The sequence below is a fragment of the Sturnus vulgaris genome, chromosome 13, assembly GCF_052056855.1.
Source record: "Sturnus vulgaris isolate bStuVul1 chromosome 13, bStuVul1.hap1, whole genome shotgun sequence".
Lineage (NCBI taxonomy): Eukaryota > Metazoa > Chordata > Aves > Passeriformes > Sturnidae > Sturnus > Sturnus vulgaris.
In genome coordinates, this window is record NC_142255.1 from 19,915,800 (window position 1) to 19,938,019 (window position 22,220).

The 22,220-nt window shown below is 53.7% G+C and overlaps 1 protein-coding gene across 8 annotated transcripts in view; it reads right to left on the reverse strand.

Annotated features, from left to right (window-relative positions):
- Positions 1-21,494, reverse strand: part of TLE3 (TLE family member 3, transcriptional corepressor) — a 35,662-nt gene extending 14,168 nt beyond the window's left edge. Inside the window, exons 1-9 of one of the 8 annotated variants that reach the window (XM_088172746.1) lie at positions 21,097-21,494; positions 20,433-20,575; positions 20,227-20,327; positions 20,053-20,116; positions 19,061-19,105; positions 9,902-9,964; positions 8,342-8,446; positions 1,573-1,774; positions 40-56 (exon numbers count right to left, since the gene is read on the reverse strand). In XM_088172746.1, the coding sequence (XP_088028872.1) occupies positions 40-56; positions 1,573-1,774; positions 8,342-8,446; positions 9,902-9,964; positions 19,061-19,105; positions 20,053-20,116; positions 20,227-20,327; positions 20,433-20,456 (621 nt within the window). In that variant the 5' untranslated portion in view covers positions 20,457-20,575; positions 21,097-21,494. Of the gene's footprint in view, positions 1-39; positions 57-1,572; positions 1,778-8,341; positions 8,447-9,901; positions 9,965-19,060; positions 19,106-20,052; positions 20,117-20,226; positions 20,328-20,432; positions 20,576-21,096 lie in introns of all 8 variants that reach the window. The other 7 variants (XM_088172745.1, XM_088172749.1, XM_088172744.1 and 4 more) reach the window with 7 other exon arrangements.
- Positions 21,495-22,220: the final 726 nt, after the last annotated feature.

The following is a 22,220-nucleotide window of genomic DNA, read 5'->3' on the forward strand; positions in this document are numbered from 1 at the left end:
CACCAAAAAGTGGGAGCAAAAGGAAGGAATGGGACTTACTGCACTTGAGTCTCGCTCTTCAGGAGATGCCAGGGCACAGCCAAAACAGAGACAGGAAAATAAAGCAAGTTAGGATAAACTTAAAACCCAAACCCTTAAATTCAAGCCCTGTCTGGGCTCTCTCCACCTTTAAAATCTCCCCCCATCCAATTCCTGCCCCTTTTTTGATTTATTTGGCCAAACACGGCTGGGAAAGCCCTGAATCCAAAGGGAATGGCAGCAGCCCCAGGCGTCTGTCCCACAGCCCTGGGTGCCCAGCTCCACGTCCTGGGTGTGGTTCAGCCAATTTGTACCCAAATGTGTCCATTTGTACCCAAATGTGAACATTTCCCCTGGGACCTTGGAAATCTGAATCCATGCAGGAAAAGGAATGGAACTGGATCATTGCTGCCAATAGTTTTGTCTGCTTTTGTTTTTTGGTTTTTGTTTTTTTTTTTTCCCCCAGCAGAGCCCAAACAGCTCAGAGAACAGTGGGAACCTGCCCAAGGGGGAAATGGAAGGGAAATATCCCAAATTCCCAGTGCTGGTGGACAGGGGGATGTGCCAGGACAATCCTGGTTTGCACCTGGAATCTCAGATCCCAAAAAATGGGGGAAATCCACCGAGTTCCTGCTGGACAGAGCTGGATCCCTGCCTGGGAGGGCTCTGTGGTGGTGATGGAGAGGAGGAGGAGGAGGAGGCTGAAGGCTGCTTTCCCACAAAGGCACAGCACAGGAATTGCTCCACCAAAGGCCGAGCATCACTCAGGGAATTCACTGAGGGAATTCTGCATCCCTAAAAGGGCAATCCCATGATCTGAGCCAAGGGATGGGGTGATGGGAAATGAGTCCTGGCAGGAGCAGGGGGATCCCCCAAACTTCAGGGGGACCTGGAGCTGCTGGGACAATTCCAGAGGAGACCACAGAGCTGCTCCAGGGCTGGAGCGAGGCTGGGAGAGCTGGGAATGTTCCCCTGGAGAGGGGAAGGGTCCAGGGAGAGCTGGGAATGTTCTCCTGGAGAGGGGAAGGGTCCAGGGAGAGCTGGGAATGTTCTCCTGGAGAGGGGAAGGGTCCAGGGAGAGCTGGGAATGTTCTCCTGGAGAGGGGAAGGGTCCAGGGAGAGCTGGGAATGTTCTCCTGGAGAGGGGAAGGGTCCAGGGAGAGCTGGGAATGTTCTCCTGGAGAAGGGAAGGGTCCAGAGAGAGCTCAGAGCCCCTCCAGGAGCTCCAGGAGAGCTGGAGAGGGACTGGGGACAAGGGACAGCACACAGGGAATGGCTGCAGAGTGGACAAGTGAAGATTTGGGTGGCACCTTGGGATGGAAATGCCCCCTGTGAGGGTGGGCAGGGCCTGGCACAGCTGTGGCTGCCCCTGGATTTTGGGAAGTGTCCAAACCCAGCCTGGAGCATCCTGGCACAGCACACGGTGCCACTTCTAACATTTCTCTCCCATCCAACCAAACCAGCCTGGGATTGGGACCAGTGGCACCAGTGGCCACGGGGGTGGCACCAGTGGCCACGGGGACAAGACCCCAGCTCCCCCAGCCCCCCCCTCACCTCTGTGGTCCAGGTCGTGGTGGTTCTTCTCGTCCTTGACTGCCAGGTGGGCCTGGCTGCCCAGGGCTCCCAGGGCCAGCAGCCCCGAGCTGGTGCCGGTCACCGGGGGGAGCCCGGGGGGCTGCAGCCCCGAGGGGTGGGGGGGCAGCTGCACCGGGGGCCCGTGGGCAGCGTGGGACAGGTGCTGGGCCTGGAGCTGCTGCTGCTGCAAGGGAAGCACCGGTGAGCAGGGCAGGGGAGCAGGGAGGGGACAATCCCACAAAGGGGACAATCATCCCACAAAGGGGACAAGACAATCCCAGAGAGGGACAATCATCCCACCAAGGGACAATCCCACAAAAGGACAATCATCCCACAAAGGGGGGGACAATAATCCACTGAGGGACAATCCCACAATGGGGACAAGACAATCCCACAAGGGGACAACCATCCCACAAAGGGGACAATCCCAAGAAGGGACAATAACTCCACCAAGGGGGGGACAATCATCCCACAAAGGGACAATCATCCCACCAAGGGGACAATCACTCCGCCAAGGTGGGGACAATAATCCACTGAGGGACAACCCCACAATGGGGACAACCCCACAATCCCAGAGAGGGACAATCATCCCACCAAGGGACAATAATCCCATAAAAAAGGAACAATCCCACAAAGGAACAATCCCACAAAGGGAACAATCATCCCACCAAGTGACAATCCCAAAAAGGGGGACAATAATCCCACCAAGGGGGGGGTGCCAGGGACGATCCCCAGGTCACAGCATCGATTTCCTGGGATAATCCTGCACTCCTGGAATGCTCATCCCTGTGGCTATGGTTAGTTTGGCTTTTCCAGCAGTAAAAAGGGGAAAAAAAAAAAACCAAAAAAACCCAGGAATCACACGCAGGAAGCAGAGAGACTCCATGGCTGGAGGGATAAACCAGTCAGAGAGGGAAAATTCCAGCACCCAGGAATTCCAACACCAGGAATTTTCTGGGAAAGCCCAGCTCAGGACAGGGAAGTTCTGCTCATTTGCTCCAGAGCAGCTTCCAGGTGGCTCCATGGGGAGAAGAAAATTCCACCCCAAAATTCCATCCAGCCCAGGATCCTGCTGCTCCCACACCCCCCTGACACCACCAGGGGCTCCTGGCCCTGGATAATTCCTGGATCCTCCATTCCCACCATGGGCTTGGACAGAAACCCCACAGAAACCCCACATCCCAGCCAGGATGGCAGAGGGCCCCCAGCTGCTCCCAGGGTTTTTTTTTTTTTATTTTTTTTGGGATTTAATCCCAGCACTCCTCCAGCCATGGAGAGTCACTGCTGAACTGCAAAGCTCAACTGCAGCTCTGGGGAGGAAAAAAAAAGGGGAAAATCCAAACATTCCCTACTCCAAACATTACAGAACTCGGAGGAAAAGCAGCTGAAAAATCCAAGGAGCCAATTCCCAGAGTCCCCACGGGCAGCCAGGAGGGTCCTGGAGCTGCTGCTGCTGCCTGGGACCCTCCTGCCTGCACCCCAAAATGAGGGGACACCCCAAATAAATGAGGGGATACCCCAAATAAATGAGGGGATACCTGGGAATGAGGAGGACACGTCAAATAAATGAGGGGACAACCCAAAATGAGGGGACACTGCAAAATGAGGTGTCCCCAAAACCACCCTCAGGGATGGAGGGGACACCCCAAAAACACCCCCTGGGATTGGGGGCTCCATCCGTGTTCCCAACAGTCCCATGAAGGAAATTTCCAGCAGCCAGAGGGTGTCCCTGGATCCCTGGAAATGTCCCTGGCCAGGGCTTGGAGCTGCCTGGGACACTGGGAGGTGTCCCTGCCACGGCAGGGGTGGCACTGGGTGGGATTTGGGGTCCTTCCAGCCCAAACCATTCCGTGATCCCGTGAGGATTTTCCCCACATCCAGGGTTTTTTTTTGGGGGGAGCAGCCGTGGCCCGTTCCCGATGGAAGGGCAGGTTTTGGGCAGCAGGAGGTGACATCCTGTGTCACCCCAGGGACACAGCAGGATGGGACAGGCCCTGCCTGGGCCACCCAACCCTTCCAGAGCTGCGGGATGGAGGAAAAAAAAAAAAATAAAATCCCCATCCAGAGGAAGATTCCAGGTGGGAGCTGAAGGCAGAGGAACAGGCACAGCAGATCCATGGAATCGGCTCCCACGTCCCACACAGAGATTTCTTCTGCTGCAGGAAATCCATAAATCCCTCCAAAAAAAGCAGGATGGACATTCCAGAGTGTCCCCAGCAAGCAGGACAGGGAGCAGAGCTGGGGGTCAGGGGCTGGGATCGATCCTCTGGCACCAAAAGCAAAGGGAACAGATCCTCTGGGCTCTTCCCAATCCCAATCCCAATCCCAGAGCATTTCCACCCCTCTGAAGGCACCAGGGAACAGCCCTGTGTGGTTTTCCAGCACCTCCAGCCATTCCCACATCCCTCTCCTGGGACTTCTTCCAGTGCTGCCCATCCCTGGGATGCACCAAGATCCAAAGTTTTATCCTCCAGCTTCCAGAAACATCTGCAGGCTGTAACTCATCCCAGCAGCTTTCCACCCCAAAAAAAATATAAAAAAATAAAAAATAAAAAAGGGACAGCAACACTCCAGGTCCCAGGGTGTCCATGGGAATTCCAACCCTGGAATAAGCACAGGAGCCAGGCAGGGGAGGGGAATCAGCAGAGAAGGAAAAACTGGGATTTCTTCCTGGTTTTTACAGATAAATCCATGCAGATAAATCAGGGAGCTGCAGGAACGAGGGGTCAGGACACAAATCCCAATCTCCAGCTGGTTCTGGCTCTGTCCCCAAGGGCAGTGGGAAGCAGAATCCATGTGGGATGGCCCTGGGGAAGCCAGGATCCCAAAGCAGGGCTGCAGAGATCCAGCCACGTCCCAGGCTGGGCATTCCCGAGGAAAATTCCCATCATTCCCATGGGGTGAATTCCAGGAGATAATTCCTGCAGATAAATCTCCAGCATTCCCAGCAGGTCAATTCCTGGAGGTGAATTCCCAAGGCAGGTTGGGAATTCTTGGAGGTGAATTTCCATCATTCCCACCAGGTGAATTCCTGGAAATGAATTCCTGGAGATGAATTTCCATCATTCCCACTGGATGAATTCCTGAAGGTGAATTCCCAAGGCAGGTTGGGAATTCCTGGATGTGAATTTCCATCATTCCCATCAGAAGAATTCCTGAATGTGAATTCCCATCATTCCCACTGGATGAATTCCTGGAGGTGAATTCCCAAGGCAGGTTTGGAATTCCTGGAGGTGAATTTCCATCATTTCCATTGGGTGAATTCCTGGAGATAATTCCTGGAGGTGAATTCCTGGATGTGAATTCCCATCATTCCCATCAGATGAACTCCTGAAGGTGAATTTCCATTATTCCCATGGGGTGAATTCCTGGAGGTGAATTCCCAATGCAGGTTTGGAACTCCTGGAGATGAATTTCCATCATTCCCAACAGCTGAATTCCTGAATGTGAATTCCCAAAGCAAGGTGGGAATTCCTGGATATGAATTTCCATCATTCCCATGGGGTGAATTCCTGGAGATAATTCCTGGAAGGTGAATTCCCAAGGCAGGTTGGGAATTCCTGGAGGTGAATTTCCATCATTCCCAGGGGGTGAATGACAGCACAAGGATTTGGAGCAGCATTCCAGGATCATGGAGTGCCTGAGCCCATCCAAACACCTCTCACCCCTCAGGATGCTGCACTGGGAACCCAAATTCCAGCATCACTCGGGCTCCTCATCTGCTCCCAGCAGGGAGGGACATCCCCAAAATCCCAAAAAATCCCAGGAAAAAGGAATTTGGGGAGAAGAATCCTGCAAACCCAGCCTGGGGTGGCTCCCAGCAGAAATCCCAAAAAAATCCCAGAAAACAGGAGTTTGGAGTCTGGGGAGAACAATCCTGAAAACCCAACCTGGGGTGGCTCCCAGCAGGGAGGGATGGTCCCAAAATCCCAAAAAATCCCAAAAAATCCCAGAAAACAGGAGTTTGGTGAGAACAATCCTTCCAAACCCAGCCCCAGAGGTGCCACACATTTATGGGGACACAAGGGGAGATCCCAAATTTGGGAGGGAGGCTGGCAGGGAGTGTCTGCTGGTGGAGTGGCTTTAATTGGATTATGTCCATCAGCTCCGTGCCTTTGTTCCTGATTTAATGGTTCAGCACTTGAGCTCAGTTAAATTTAGTGACAGAGTTTAATCATTTCCAGGGCTACAACCAAATCAAGGCTCCATTTCAGCCCAGCCTCGAGCACAGGAGCAGAGAGACAACGGCCCAGATGCATAAAATTAAACAGTTCTGTGACCTCAAAAGGGGCAAAAAAAAATAAAAATAAAAAAAAAAAAAAAAGAGATTTGAATCATTTCGGGTTGTTGCAGGACCTGCACTGGGATGGGGACAGCAGCAGGGATGGATGGAGCCCTGGGACAACCCAGGAGGAAAAAAAAAATCCCAAAATCCAAAAATTTTGTGTCTTTAGGGGCACCAGAGCAGGAGCACAAATCCCACACCCAAAGCAGCTCCAAGCTCTGGGATGAGCCTGGAATCATCTCTAAAACCATGGAGGGATGGGATCCCCATCCCCTGAATCCATGGGATCATGGGATCCCCATCCCCTAAATCCATGGGATCATGGCATCCCCATCCCCTAAATCCATGGGATCATGGGATCCCCATCCCCTAAATCCATGGGATCATGGGATCCCCATCCCCTAAATCCATGGGATCATGGGATCCCCATCCCCTACAATAACAAACCACAGGGTGCACAGAGGGGAGGGGAAAAAGCCCCAAATCCTCGGGATTTTGTGTTCTGGGAAGCTCTGGAGCAGGGGCAGGAGCACAAATCCCACACCCAAAGCAGCTCTGGAGAAGCCTTGGAAGGATTTGGGATCAGGGATCATCAGGAGATGCCCCAAATTCCCACTGGGAGCTCATTAGGGAAGTGATTAATGGCTGTTAATGAGAGCTGAAGGAATTTTCCAGGGAATGGGGTCATCCACCTTCACTGAATCCCAAAATTTCCATCCCAACCCTGCAGGAGGGTACCCCAAAAACTCAGCTCCCCATTCCTGGGATTCCCAACCCCCACCAGGATGGATCCAGCTGCTTTTCCTCATTACCCCCCCCCAAAAAAAAACAAAAAAAAACCAAAACTGCAGGAGTCCAGAGCAGGATTCCTCATAAAATCCAGGAAAATGGATGGAAGAGCAAGTCAGGCACAGAGAGAGAATTATAAAGATCCTTGGAGATCAAGGAGTGGAAATTGCTATTAATAAAAAAAAAAAAAAAATAATAAAAATAATTATAAATATTGAGTATTTTATAAATGAGGAGCTCTGGGGCCACCTGCCCAGGACGTGGATTGGGAATTCCAACGTTTGCTGCAGGACCAAGAGAGCATCAGCAATTAAAGAAAAAAAAAAAAAAAAAAATCATTAAAATCGTTAATTTTTCTTTTTTTTTTTTTTTTTTTTTTTTTTTCTTTTCTTTCCACCAATCTGTGCAGGGAAAAAAGGGGTCACAGTGTGTGGGAACAACAATTCCTGAGGGCACAGCACAAATCCACAGCAACAGCCCCACAGAGACAGGCCTGGCCTCAGGGGCCGGGGGGCTCCCACCCCAAAAAAAAAAAAAAAAACCCCAAAAAAATAAAATCCCAAATTTCAAATCTGGACATTCCAATCGGGGACCCTGCAGCTGCCAGGGAGGCAGAAAAATCCCAGCCCTGCACTGGACTGGGGCAGCTTTTGGGGTAAATTTTGGTGTTTTTGGGGCAGTTTTGGTATTTGGGCCCAGCCAGGCCGTGGGACCAGGGCAGTTTTGGATCAGTTTTGATATTCTGGGTCAATTTTAGGTCAGTTTTGGGTCAGTTTTGGTATTTGGGCCCAGCCAGGCCGTGGGATTGGAGCAGTTTTAGGCCAGTTTTGATATTTTGGGTCAGTTTTGATATTTTGGATCAGTTTTGATATTTTAACCCAACCAGGCTGTAGGATTGGAACAGTTTTGGATCAGTTTTGGATCAGTTTTGGATCAGTTTTGCTATTTTAACCCAGCCAGGCTGTAGGATTGGAGCAGTTTTGGGTCAGTTTTGATATTTTGGATCAATTTTGGATCAGTTTTGGATCAGTTTTGCTATTTTAACCCAGCCAGGCCGTGGGATTGGAGCAGTTTTGGGTCAGTTTTGGTATTTTAACCCAGCCAGGCCATGGCACCAGGGCAGTTTTGGGTCAGTTTTGATATTTTGGATCAATTTTGGATCAATTTTGGATCAATTTTGGATCAATTTTGGATCAATTTTGGATCAATTTTGGATCAATTTTGGATCAATTTTGGATCAATTTTGGATCAATTTTGGATCAATTTTGGATCAATTTTGCTATTTTAACCCAGCCAGGCTGTGGCATTGGATCAGTTTTGGATCAATTTTGATATTTTAGGTCAATTTTGCTATTTTAACCCAGCCAGGCCATGGGATTGGAACAGTTTTTGATCAGTTTTGGATCAATTTTGGATCAATTTTGCTATTTTAACCCAGCCAGGCTGTGGGACTGGAGCAGTTTTGGGTCAGTTTTGGGGCAGTTTTGATATTTTGGATCAATTTTGGATCAATTTTGCTATTTTAACCCAGCCAGGCTGTGGGACTGGAACACTTCCCCCCCTTTTGGGACACTTTTGGGGCTGCCTGGGGCCCGGGAGCCCCCCGAGGTGCCGAGCTGAGGGCAGGGCTGCTCTGGCCATGGTCAATGAAAGGAAAAAAAGGGGAATACACACGGTGAGAGGCAGATTGGGAAGTCCACGTACCCCGATGATTGCATTCAACTCCGTCATTGTCACCTGCTTGGCACGTTCAACAGCCTGGGCCACCTGCTGTTGGTGCTGGGGACACAGGGACAGCTCAGCCAGGGCCAGGACCCCCCATGGGCCCCTCCTCCCTCTTTGGGGCCTCATTTCCCCTTTTTCCCATTATTTTTTGCCCGTTATTCCCTACTTTTTACCCCATTTTTTGCCCCATTTTCGCCCGTTATTCCCTATTTTTTGCCCCATTTTCCCCCATTTTTGCCTGTTATTCCCTATTTTTTGCCCCATTTCCCCCCTATTTTTTGCTCCATTTTCACCTATTTTTTGCCCCATTTTTTGCCCCATTTTCCCCCATTTTTGCCTGTTATTCCCTATTTTTTGCCCCATTTTCCCCCTATTTTTTGCTCCATTTTCCCCCTATTTTTTGCCCCATTTTTTGCCCCATTTTGCCCATTTCCCCCTATTTTTGCCCGTTTTTCCCCATTTTTTTTACCCTATTTTCCCCTATATTTTTGCCCCATTTTGCCCATTTCCCCCTATTTTTGCCCGTTTTTCCCCATTTTCTCACCCAATTTTCCTCATTTACCCCTTTTTTTTGCCCTATATTTTGCCCCATTTTACCCATTTCCCCCTATTTTTTGCCCGTTTTTCCCCATTTTCTCACCCTATTTTCCTCATTTTCCCCTATTTTTTTTTGCCCTATATTTTGCCCGTTTTCCCCCATTTATTGCCCCATTTTTCCCATTTCCCCCATTTTTTTGCCCCGTTTTCCCCATTTTTTGCCCTATATTTTGCCCATTTTTTTGCCTTATTTTACCTGTTTTCCCTCTATTTTGCCCCGTTTTTTCCTCAATTTTTTGCCCTATTTTCCCATATTTTTGCCCCATTTTTCCCTATTTCTTTGCCTTATTTTGCCCATTTTTCCTCTATTTTTCTGCCCTATTTCCCCCCAGGTTTTTTTCTTTACCCTATTTCCCCCCAGGTTTTTTTCTTTACCCTATTTCCCCCCAGGTTTTTTTCTTTACCCTATTTCCCCCCAGGTTTTTTTCTTTACCCTATTTCCCCCCAGGTTTTTTTCTTTACCCTATTTCCCCCCAGGTTTTTTTCTTTACCCTATTTCCCCCCAGGTTTTTTTCTTTACCCTATTTCCCCCCAGGTTTTTTTCTTTACCCTATTTCCCCCCAGGTTTTTTTCTTTACCCTATTTCCCCCCAGGTTTTTTTCTTTACCCTATTTCCCCCCAGGTTTTTTTTTACCCTATTTCCCCCCAGGTTTTTTTTTACCCTATTTCCCCCCAGGTTTTTTTTTTTACCCTATTTCCCCCCAGGTTTTTTTTTACCCTATTTCCCCCCAGGTTTTTTTTTTTACCCTATTTCCCCCCAGGTTTTTTTTTTTACCCTATTTCCCCCCAGGTTTTTTTTTACCCTATTTCCCCCTATTTTTTACCCTATTTCCCACCTGTTTCCCCCATTTGAGCCCAGCCTGGATCCCAATCCCATTCCAGGGCCCCCCTGGAGCAGGGTGATGTCCTTACCTCTTGTGACAGAAAAGGCATGATCTGGGCTAAAATCGTGTTCAGTCTTTTAGCAATTTCTGTCTGAAAAAAGGGAAGAAGGAAAAGCAGCATCAGCACCAGGCAGCACGAGCCTTCCTGGCAGCACTGCTGCCCTCCCAAAAACTCCTCCCTGTCCCCTTTCCCCTCACAAAATCCCCTCTGTCCCTTCCCAAAAATCCTCCTCCCTGTCCCCTTTCCCCTCCCAAAATCCTTTCCCTTTCCCCTCCCAAAATCCCCTTGGTGTGCCTTCCCAAAAATCCTCCTCCCTGTCCCCTTTCCCCTCCCAAAATCCCCTCTGTCCCTTCCCAAAATCTTTTCCTTTTCCCCTCCCAAAATCCCCTTGGTGTCCCTTCCCAAAATCCTCTCCCTGTCCCCTTTCCCCTCCCAAAATCCCCTCTGTCCCTTCCCAAAATCTTTTCCTTTTCCCCTCCCAAAATCCCCTTGGTGTCCCTTCCCAAAATCCCCTCCTGTGCATCCCCTCTCTGTCCCCTTTCCCTGTCCCCTCCCAAAATCCTCTCCCTGTCCCCTTCCCAAAAATCAACTCCTTATCCCTTCCCAAAATCCCCTTCCTGTCCCCTCTCTCTGTGTCCTTTCCCAAAATCCCCTTCCTGTCCCCAGACCTTCCCAAAATCCCCTGCCCTGTCCCACTGCAGGGATATTCCCGGTGGGATGTCCCTGTCCCAGCCCTCTCAGGACAGCCCAGTCCGGGCTCCCAGGGGTTAATCCCAGCTGTGGAAACATCTCCAGCTCCAAGGCAAACACCAGGATCCACAACAGCGGCCAGAGCCGAGCCTGGCACGGGATCAGACACCCCAAAATTCCTCCTGTCCCCCAAAATTCCCCCGCCAGCCCCAGCAGCTCCTTATCAATGACACAAATAATGAACCAGGAGAGCTCGGGCCTCCTGCTGGCAGGGAGCTCCTTCCCAGGACATTCACAGCCACCCCAAACTCCCCAAATCATCCCAAATCTACCCCAAATTTCCCCCCTGACCCCACAGCTCAGCTCCCTGGGACAGATCCTACAGAATCTCTGGGTTTTAACCCAGCCAACCCCAAGGATCCCTCAGCCACAGCCACCCCAAACTCCCCAAATCATCCCAAATCCACCCCAAATTTCCCCCCCTGACCCCACAGCTCAGCTCCCTGGCACAGATCCTTCAGAATCTCTGGGTTTTAACCCAGCCAACCCCAAGGATTCCCTCAGCTCCAGCTGCTCTCAAGCACCCCAAGGATGATCCCAAATATCCCAACTTGGAGGAAAATCCCCAATGGACACTCAGCTCTTGCTGGGGGTGGCTGGGACAACCCAAGCAGCACAACCAACATTCCCAGCCTGGAAAATCGTGATCTAACCCAGCCTGGAGCCTCCTCCCCATGGAGGGAACAACCCCACAGAGCCCAGAGCTGCTCCAAGGGGTCCCCACAGAGCTGCAAACATTCCTGGCTGTCCTCCTCTCCCGGTGATTGGGTTACACCTGATGCTTTTCTTAGCAATTCCAGAGGCTGGGAACGTGCTGGCACAGCGTGCCAAGGCAGGGACACCCAGCAGTGACCACTCAGCCTGACTCAGGTAGCCCAAGTCACCGGGATCATGGTGGCCCTGAGCGTGAGGATGCAGGGATCCAGCTGGCAGGGAGGGGAAATCACAGAATCCTCAACCTCAAAGCTCATCCAGTTCCACTCCCTGCACCTTCCAGGCTGCTCCAGAGTGGCTTTGGACTCTTCCAGGAATGGGGCAGTGACAGCCACCAGTGTCCCAGGGGTGGGGCACTTCCCAGTATCCCTGTCCTGGGCACTGGGATCCAATTCCTGTGTCCTGCCCCAGGGAAGAATTCTTTCCCACTATCCCTGTCCTGAGCAGTGGGATCCATCCTTGTGTCCTGTCACTTCAGGGACACTTCCCAGTATCCCTGTGTCCTGTCCTGGCAATGATTCCTTCCCAGTATCCCTGTCCTGGGCATGAGATCCATCCCTGTGTCCTGTCCCTGCAGGGACACCTCCAGTATCCCTGTCCCTGAGCAGTGGGATCCAATTCCAGTGTCCTGACCTGGGAGTTATTCCCTCCCACTATCCCTGAGCAGTGGGATCCATTCCCTGTGTCCTGTCCCTGCAGGGACACTTTGCTGTTGTCACCCCTGTCCCCAGCACCCAGCCCTGGCCAGCTCAAGGTTTTCAGCTCCCCCAGAACCAGCCTGGAGGCTGCAGGTGCCCAAACCCGAGCCCAGCCAGGCTGGCACTGTGTGTGCCACCACCCCGGGCCACCCCAGCCACAGCAAAAGCTCCTTCCAGGATTTCTGGCACTGCCTCTTCCATCTCATTATATTTAGCTGCAGCTCCATTAAAGATTTATTCCTCCAGCCATTGGGCTGGGGATGCTCCAGGAGCTCTGCCCAGGTTCTAGAACAAATCTGATCCAGGTTTGAGGGGAGAGCAGCGGTGCCAGCACCAGCTTCCCTCAGCTGAATCCCAAAAAAAAAAAAAACCACAGCAGGAGCCAGGCAGGTTCCAGGGAACAGGAAGGGAAGGAGCTGGGGTTTCCCCTGACCAGCAGCACACGTGATGTTTCCACCTTTAAATGCAAAATTTCCAACCCAAGCTCCACGTTCCACAAAAAAAAAAAAAAAAAAAAAAAAAAAAAAAAAAAAAAGATTTCCCACGTGGGAACATTCACAGAGATATTGGATGTCCAAAATAATTATGTTTACAGCCGTGAGGTTTCCTGTGAACACGAGATTCCACAGCCCTCAAATATTTGCTCACTTTCCCTTTTCCCATTCCCTGGCACGCTCAGCTCCAGTTGTCCCCATTAAAACTTTTAACTGGGAGGGCAAAGGGATTCTCTGGAATGCCGGGAACTGGGGAGGGGGCTCCGTGGCCGACACCTCCCCCTTGCCAGGGCTCGGAGCCCCCCCCCCCCCAGAGCTGCTCCTGCCGAGCAGAGCCTCCATCGCCAGCGTGGGTTGCCATGGCAATCCCAGCTCTGCATCCCCTGCATCCCCTGCGGCCCCGGGCACGGCAAACACCGGCAAAGGGACACGGGCACAGCTCCCAAACACCCCCGGCAGCCAATCCTGGGATGCTGCTGCTCGTTAAAAAGGCCAAGGAGTCGGGAGAAGCTGAAATCCCAACTAATCCTTCCCCCCCTCCACACTGAGTGTGTCCCTGCCAAGAATCTGCCCTGAAGCTCCTGGGGTTTCAGAGAAACCAGAGAAAAAAAAACATCTGCACCGGTGATAAATCAACCCTGGGACCACTTGGCTCTGCCTGGGGCTGCTGTCACCTGCTCTTAAAATGGCCCGAGCCACCAGCAGCATCCCGGGCACTTTGGGGACACAGGGAGCTGCTCCTGGCACCATCCTGGAGTGTGGAAAGGCTGGGGCTGCTCTCCCATCCCTACACCTGGATGGGACAAAATAAAATAAAAATAACCCCATGGATGTCACTCATGGCAGAGGCAGAGCAGCCTGAAAACTGAACCGAAATTTGGGGTGGGATGGGGGCAGAGGTCCGGGTTGGATGCAGGGTGTGGGGACACTGGGGATGCTCCTGGTGACAAACTGGGTCAGGTTTGGTGTCCGAGGGGCACAGGGGAGCTGCAGGGATGTCCCAGCCCCGGGGTGACACCCCCAGGACAGGACACAGAGCCCTCCTGGGCTCCCTGATCCCGGGAGGATGGAACTGGCCCCACATTGTTCAGCATCCCAAAAAAAAAAAACCTGCACAGGACACCTCAAAAAAACCCCAAACCTGCAGAGAACACCCCAAAATACCCTCCAATAGACACTCCAAAAAAAAACCACCCAAAAAAACCCCCAAACCTGCAAAGAACACCTCAGAACATCCTGCACAGGATACGCAGAAAATAAAAAAAAAACAAACAGCAACCCCAAACCTGCAGAGAACACCCCAAAACACCCTGCACAGGACACCCCCCAAAAAAATAACAAACCCACAACACCCTGCACAGCACACTCCAAAAAAAACCCCAAACACCCCTAAATCTGCAAAGAACATCCAGCACAGCACACTCCAAAAAAAACCCCAAAAAAACCCAAAACCTGCAGAGAACACCTCAGAACATCCTGCATAGGACACCTCAAAAAAATCCCAAAATACCCTGCACAGGACACCCCAAAAAAACCCGAAAACCTGCAGAGAACACCCCAAAACGTCCTGTACACATCACAGACCCCTCAATCTGTCCCCCATTCTGGAGGGATGAAGGATGGGGAGAACACAGAACACAGAACCCTGCCCTCCCTCCTCCTGGAAAACCCCAAAAACGTCCCTAATGATGTCCTCAAACCCGGGAGGGGGAAGGGAACACCGGGATTATCCAGCACAGACACCCCAAAATCCCACCCTGTGCCCCAGAGCCTCCTCCTGGAGCTCTGGCAGCCTTGGGAATGTGACAATTCCCTGGAAAAAAAAAAACAACAAAAACAAACAAACAAACAAAAAAACCAACAAAATAAATCCACACAGACATCCCTGGCACCCCAAAATCCTGGAAATGGGTCTGTGAGGCTGCAGGAGCATCATCCCACAAATCCCACTCACAAAGCTCCGAATTTCTCCTTTTCCAAAGCTCATCCCCCTCCAGGCACACTCCAAGGATGATTTTCTCTGCACCTCACAACCCCTGGCACCCCAAAATCCTGGAAATGGGGATGCAGGAGCATCACCCCACAACTCCCACTCACAAAGTCCCAAATTTCTCCTCTTTTGCAAAACACAGCCTCCTCCAGGCACACTCCAAGGATGATTTTCTGTGCACCCCACACCCCCCTAAATCCCTGGAAATGGGGCTGATGGGGCTGCAGGAGCATCATCCCACAAATCCCACTCACAAAGCCTCGAATTTCTCCTTTTCCAAAGCTCAGCCTCTTCCAGACTCACCCCATGGTTTGATTTTCTCTGCACCCCACAACCCCTGGCACCCCAAAATCCCTGGAAACTGCGCTGCAGGAGCATCACCCCACAACTCCCACTCACAAACCCCAGCTTCTTCTTCATCTCCAAAGCTCAGCCTCCTCCAGACTCACCCCAAGGTTTGATTTTCTCTGCACCCCACAACCCCTTCCAGGCACTCCACATCTCCCCCCCCAAAAAACCTTTCCTTTCCCGGAGTAAATCACACCCGGCCGTGAAGCACCAGCAGCATTTGTTGAAACCAGGATATTGTCTCTTTAAGCACATGAAAATCAGGCCCTTGAGCAGTGTGGTTCTCACTCGGGCGCACAATTATGGGTACTTTCAGCTGTCTACCACTATTTCAAGTGCTCTCTCCAAGCGGGCTGTCAATGGCATGTTGAAAGCTATTTGTGGCTGCTATCGTTATTAGCAAAGTGGAGAGCCTGGCTGATGAGAATTAAATTCAGGGCGGGGGTGTGGAGGGGCAGGACACAACCCCTCATTAGGGAATTATCAGCAGAAATGGGGTGAAAGCTCGCTGAGAACCCCCAAAATTCAGCTAGGAGGCCTCAAAATCCGAGCTAGGAGCCTCCAAATGCGAGGCAGGAGCTCCCAAATCCAGCCAGGGAAAACAGAATTCCCTTCTGCCTTGGGAGCGCTGAGAGCACAGCTCACAAATTACTCGGCTTCTGAAGTATTTAGCAAATTATTACCTGGCACTCCTTGCTAACGAGCACGACAGAAAGGATATTGTGTTGCTAGAATATTCTAGAAACACACGCACAAAAAAAAAAAAAAAAAAAAAAAAAGCTGCCTCTCTTCCCTGCAAGTGTTGGGGGGTTTAGGGTTTTTTTTTTTGGTTTTTTGTTTTTTTTTTTCCCAAGCATTAGGCAGGAAAACAAGAAGTGCTTCTGTGGAGCGTTCAGAGGCATAACAAGAAATCAAAGGCAGCACAAAGGTTCTGTCCTCCGAGGTGTCCCGTTTCCCCACGCAAAATGAGTTTTCCTTTTGGAATGGTTATTGCCCTCGGCGATTATCCACGGAGATCTGCACAGAAACAATGCACGGGCCGACAGGGGAAGCGAAGTTTTCTTTTTTGGAAAAATCAATTAACCCGAACAAAAAAAAAAAAAAAAAAAAAAAAGTTTTGCCGGTGTTTCAAAAGAAAAAAAAACTCCTGATTGGAGTCGGGTTTAGGAAAGCTGAGCCCGGGGAAGGAGTTGAGTTCGGCAGGAAAACTGATGTAAGGAGCGATTCACTGCAAACGACTGGGGAATCACTTCCTAAATATTTCCTTGCATATGGAGTTGTTTATGAAACTCCGGTTTTTTTTCCTAACGAGAAGAAAGGAGGGGGGGGGGGGGGGAAAGCAAAAAAAAAAAAAAAAACAACACACAAACCAAAAAAAAACCCAACCCCACACACGCAGCCACATATGCACACACTTAATATTCAGCGTGGAAGAGATAATCTGTTATATAAGCCCACAGACAGACAATCCCCTTTTGCTTAAAGATGAAGTATCCATCAATGTTTGTCTGGAGCAGATGTAATCACAAGCAGTCAAGTCTGGAGGGCAGGACACTGCATGAATAATTCAAGCACTTCAGTCTACTTGATTGTGTGCAGATAAACACAAGTCAACCGCTAAACAGGTCAGCTGATAAACTTGTTTGTTCAGGACCAGCCACCCTCAGCCAGATGCCGGCAGGACCACGCCGCAATTAGCGGGATGCCCGCCGGGGGGATGCTGCAGAACCCCCCCCCAAAAAAATAATAAAATAAAATAAAAAAAAAAAAAAAAAAGAGGAAAACCTTCCCCGGGTGCTCGCTGCGGTCCGGCGCTCCCCCCATTTTCGCCTGGAAGAGCAGCTCGGGTTGCTTTGTTTGCTGCTGTCAGCTCTAAAGGAGGAGACAGCTCCAGCTTTTCTCGCCGAGCCGCCGGCAGCGGGCACGGAGCAGATGTCACCAACAAGGGACAGCGATGCTGCTGGGACCGCAGAGAGCGACCACGCTGGATCGCTTGGATCGAACCGAAGTGGGAATTGGGAGGTTCCTCTGGCAACCCCCCCGAGACCCCCGGAGGACGGGGCTGCTCCACCCGCGCCTCCCGGTGCTCATCCCAAAGCTCGGGATGCACCCGCGGAAAAGGAGGAAGAACACTGGGAACGGCTGGGGGACAGCACAAGGGATCACCCCGGGATCACCCCGACACCCCGGGTGTCATCCCTGCAAAGGAATTATCCCTTCAAGGGAATCACCCCGACATCCCGGGGATCATCCCTGAATGGGAATCATCCCAAGAGAATCACCCCAACACCCCGGGGATCACCCCAGCATCTCCCTTCAAGAGAATCACCCCAACATCCCGGGTGTCATCCCTGCAAGGGGATCAACATCACCCCAAGATCCTGGGGTGTCATTCCTGCAAGGGGATTACCCCAACATGGGAATCACCCCAACATCCCGGGTGTCATCCCTGCAAGGGGATCATCCCTTCAAGGGAATCACCCCAACACTCCGGGGTGTCATCTCAACACAGGGATCACCCCAACATCCCAGAGTATCACCCTAGCATGGGGATCACCCCAACACCCCAGGGTGCCATCCCTTCAAGGGAATCACCCCAACACCCTGGGGTGCCGTCCCTTCAAGGGGATCACTCCAACATCCCAGGGTGCCATCCTTGCAAGGGGATCACCCCAACACCCTGGGGTGTCATCCTTGCAAGGGGATCACCCCAACACCCTGGGGTGCCGTCCCTGCAAGGGGATCACCCCAACATCCTGGGGTGCCGTCCTTGCAAGGGGATCACCCCAACACCCTGGGGTGTCGTCCCTGCAAGGGAATCACCCCAGCATGGGGATCACCCCAACATCCCAGGTGTCATCCCAGCATCCCCAGCACCCGGCAGCCAGGTAGGAGGAGGGTGAGAGGGTGGGGAGAGGAGCCCCTGTGCCCCAAGAGCCCGGGCTGGGGTCCCCCAGTGTCCCCTGGGTGTCACTGAGGTGGCCGCAGGCTCCGTGTCCCCCTGGCCACACCAAATCCGGCCCCTCCTCGCCCCAAAATCCCAAATTTCGGGGCGTTCCCGAGCACCCTCACACAAACCTGGCCGAGTTCCCCCCAAGCTCGGGGGTCCCCACACAGGGACGCGGCCCCCGAGCGGGAAGTCGGGATTATCTGCGCGCAAGGAGATATTTATATAAAATAAAAAAAAAAAAAAAAAAAAAAAAAAAAGAAACTGAAGACTAAGCAGGAATTATTTTCGCTGCCCCGTGACTACAGCGCAGAAAGGGAAGGGAAGAAGAGAGAGGCGCATTCAGAGACGCTGCTTTGCATCTCATCAGCCTCCTCAGAGCAGGGCGATGCCGCTATTAAACCAAACCACTCTGGAGCTGAATGGGGCTGATTTGCGAGCGGCAAAGTTGATGTCAACTTCTATCTGCCTTAAGTTCTTAATTAGAACTCCTTCTAAAACCAGTAAGCAGCAGCAGCACAAATAATCAGGTCTAATCTCAATAATAACTTTATTCCTTTAAGTTTTACCATCATGTGCGCAGCCTTTAGGCTCTTTACCGATAATCTTATCAAGGTAGCACACCACATTCTGCTGGGGCCTTCTCTATTTTTTTTCCTTCAGGCAAGTTACACATTAGAGGCGACTAGAAGGGAGGGGGGAAAAAAAAAAAAAAAACAGAAAAAACCGAACCAAAAAAACAAAACCCCAACCAGCCCCAAACATTGCTTCACTTCCCAGATGCAAAGACAACTCCGTGACATTGAGCAACACACGGTGAGCTCGGGAGATAATTCCCTGCTCGGTCTCACGCTCCAGGAGCAGGGGATGACCTTACAAACAGCCCTGTTGTACCCACAACACGAGCACGGGCCATATCGGTGTTTTCCAAGCCTTGGGAACGCGCTATTCCAGGTATTGACCTCCCACAGCACGGGAGGCGAGGCTGTTCTCACCTCTTTGCATAAACACACTCAGCCTAAAACCGAAATTCCTCGGCAATATCGACCAAATAAAGCCCTCCGAGTGCCACCAACCTGCGGCTGCCAATTTCACAGCCAGGCCACGGGATCCCACCTGGAGTCACATCCCTGCCTCCAGCACTTATTCCCTATTTAGTGCAATCAGGGCCCATTTTACCTCAGGTGGAGGAAAAGGGCAACAGGAGATCAATCAATCACAACTTCCCCCCTCGAAATTACTCACCTGTTTGTGCATTTCAATATTCAAACCGTACGACATTTCGTAGTACTGGGGGAAGGAGGAGGAAGAAGAAAAAAAAAAAAAAAACAAAATAGAAATAAATTCAATTAAACACGAGAGCCAAGGAGAATTTGAATTCAATCCACAGAAGGTATTTGCATAAGGTCATTACCAAAAAGCATCCTGGGCAAAACTGGGCTTAAAGCACGGGTAGCCAAGGAAATTACACCTTATAATAAGCAGATGTTTATGGGTTTAACTGGCAGGCACTTAACGAGGGGACACTCCTTTTGACTCCTGTTTTCTCCTCCTAAGCTACTTAGAAAAACAAAGAGGCGCAGAGCTGGGTGACAGGCGTCTGCTCAGCGCTGGCAGAACAGGTACAGCCCGGAGTCTGGCCAAAAATCCAGCTTCTCACCGGGGGGGAGGATCAGTTCTGCCCCCAGGGAAACGGGGGAGCTGCCGGGAACCCCGGGATCTGTCGGGAAAGGGGGTGCAGGATCCTGCCAAACCCATCAGAAACCTCAACGAGCCCACCCGGGGGACCTGCCATGCAAATTTAGCTTAAAAAAAAAAAAAAAAAGAAAAAAAAAAAGAGCTTTTTGAAGCAACAAAAGTGCTCGTTTCCCTCGGGAAGGATAAGGAGGGGGGAGCTGGGATGGCTCCCGGGTGGCCACGGGGCGAGCAAGGGGGGGACCCCCATCAGTACCGGGGACCCCCCCCGAGCTCGGGGGTCGCTGTTCCAGCCCCCCCCCCCCCCGCGGTACCAGGACAGCTCCAAAGGGGTTAACAGGAAACTTGGGATTGCGCTTCCAGCCGGCTGGAGCCCGGAGCGCCGGGCACCGCCACCGACCCCCCCCCTCGATCCCCGGGGGTCCCCGGGCAGGCGGTGCCGGTACCGAGGGGGGGGTCCCCCGGTTCCCCCCCGCCCCGTTCGCAGGCTCGCGGCTAATGACATTTACAGGCTGATCCGAAATCTGATTAAAGTCTCTCACCATAACGTAATGGCGCTGCATTTCGGTCTTCTCGTTCGCCAGCTTGTCATACTCCACTTTGAGGCTAGGTGGGGGGGGGGGGGGGGGGGGGTGGAGAGCGCACGGTGAGAGCCGGTAAGAACGGGGGGCTCGGGGGTGAACGGGGGGCAGCCGGGGGTCTCCCCCCGGGCTCACCTGTGGTACTGGGCCTGCAGGAACTGGAACTCGTCCTTGATCCGGTCGCACGACTCGGCCACGGTGAATTTGAAGCCCGGCTGGCCCGGCTGGTGCGGAGCCTGCGGGAAGCGGCGGCGGCGGGGGTTACCGGGGGGAGGGATTACCGGGAACGGGGAAGGGGGGCGGAGAGGGGAGCGGAGCGGGGGTCGGGTACCGGGACTCACCGGGTGCCGGCCCTGGGGGTACATGGCCGGGCTGGGGCGCGGTCACTGGAAGCAGCCGCGCCGAGCCTCGCTACGGCGATCGCGACGTGCGGAGCTGCCGCTGCTGCCCGCCGGCCTCGGAGCGCTCCCGGAGAGGCCGAGAACTGAACAAAGGGACGAGAGGAAAGTCCGTGCGGGGGGCGGAGGAGGGAGGGCGGAGGGGGTGGAAGGGTTGGGGGGGTGAAGGGGGAGCGGGCCCGGCCGGTTCCCCCCCGCACATTTCTCACCCCCCCACCGCCGCCGCCGCCACCGCCACCCCTCCCCTCCCGGCCCCGCACCGCCGGGGAGGCGCCCGCGGAGCCGAGCCCAGCCCCGCAGCGCCGGGGCCAGGTGGGACCGACCGACCGACCGAACCCCCCCCCGGCCGCCGAGCTCCGCGGGCCTCTCCGCTTCCTCACCCCCCCCCCCCCCACCTCCTTCCGGCACTCGCTGGCGGAAAAAAAAAAAAAAATTAAAAAAAAAAAAAATTAAAAAAAATTATCCCCCCCCCCATCGCCGAAGGGGGGGGAAAAAAAAAAAAATAGATCAAAAAGCCACAGCGACAACAACAACAACGCGGCGGCGGGAGGAGGGTCCCGCGGTATTCCTGCGGCCGGGAGAAGGGGAAGCAAAGCCAGGAACTAACGCCGGAGCACGACGGCCATGGAGGAGAGGAGGAGGGGGAGGAAGGCCGTACACATCCGACTTCCCGGGCGCCGCGGACATGCGAGGTGCGAGCGGGTCCCCCGCCCGGGGGCGGCCGTTCAGCTGCGTCCAGCCGGGATCGCCGTAACTCCGGGAGCCATCGCGGAGCGGGCGCGGAGCGGGGCAGCGGCGCCCGAACACGCGGTGCCGCCACAGCGCCCGGGCGGAGCGGGGCGGCGGGCGGGGGGACAAAACCCGGGCGGCCTCTCCGCCGCCAGCCAATGGCGGCGCGCCGCGCCCACGTGGGGCCGCCGGCGGAGCTCGCTGATTGGGCGGAGCTGCCGTGACGTCACAATGGCAGCTTGTGTCTGACGGAGGGGCGGCCGCGGGCCACGCCCACCTGGGGGCCCCGCCCCTCGCAGGCCCCGCCCCTCGCCCCCCGGCCCGGCCCGGCCGTGACTCGGGCCCGGCGCTGCCGTAACCCCGCTCCACCGGCCCGGTTTGGGCTTTGTATCAAACTCAGGCGCTTTGCCACCGGTAACGCCTCCGCACCGGAGAGGAAGCGCTCGGTGTGAACCCCCCGCACCGGCGGGCGGTGGCGAGGCCGCCCAGCCTCCCCCGGCGGGCCGCGCGGCCCCTTTGATGTGTCGTGAGGGCCGCGCTGCTCCCCCTGCGCGCCTCCCCTCACGCCTGAGGGGGTTTAACGAGGAACACGGGTAATGGCGTTAACGTCAGACCCTCCCGCCGCGCCCGGGGGACACCCGGCTGCGCCTTCGGGGGACACCCCGCGCCCGCCTCAGCGGAGCAGGAGCAGCCCCCGTCCCGGCGGGCCGGAGGGAGCGGGACCGGAGCAGCCGCGGCCCCACGGGCGGGCCGGACCGGGCCCGGCCCAGCGCACAAAATGGCCGCTCGCCCCGCGCGTCAGACGGAGCCTCCGCCCCACGTGGGGCCGCGCGCCGCTCACCGCCGCTCGGCCAATCACAGCGCGGAGCGGGCCGCTGCTCCAACGCTATTGGCCGGGTGGAGCGGCGCTGTCAATCAAAACCACGCGGGGCCGCCGGCGCGCATCCCCCGCCCGCCGCCCGCCCGCCATGGCGGCGTAATTAGCCCGGGCCGGCGCTTCCT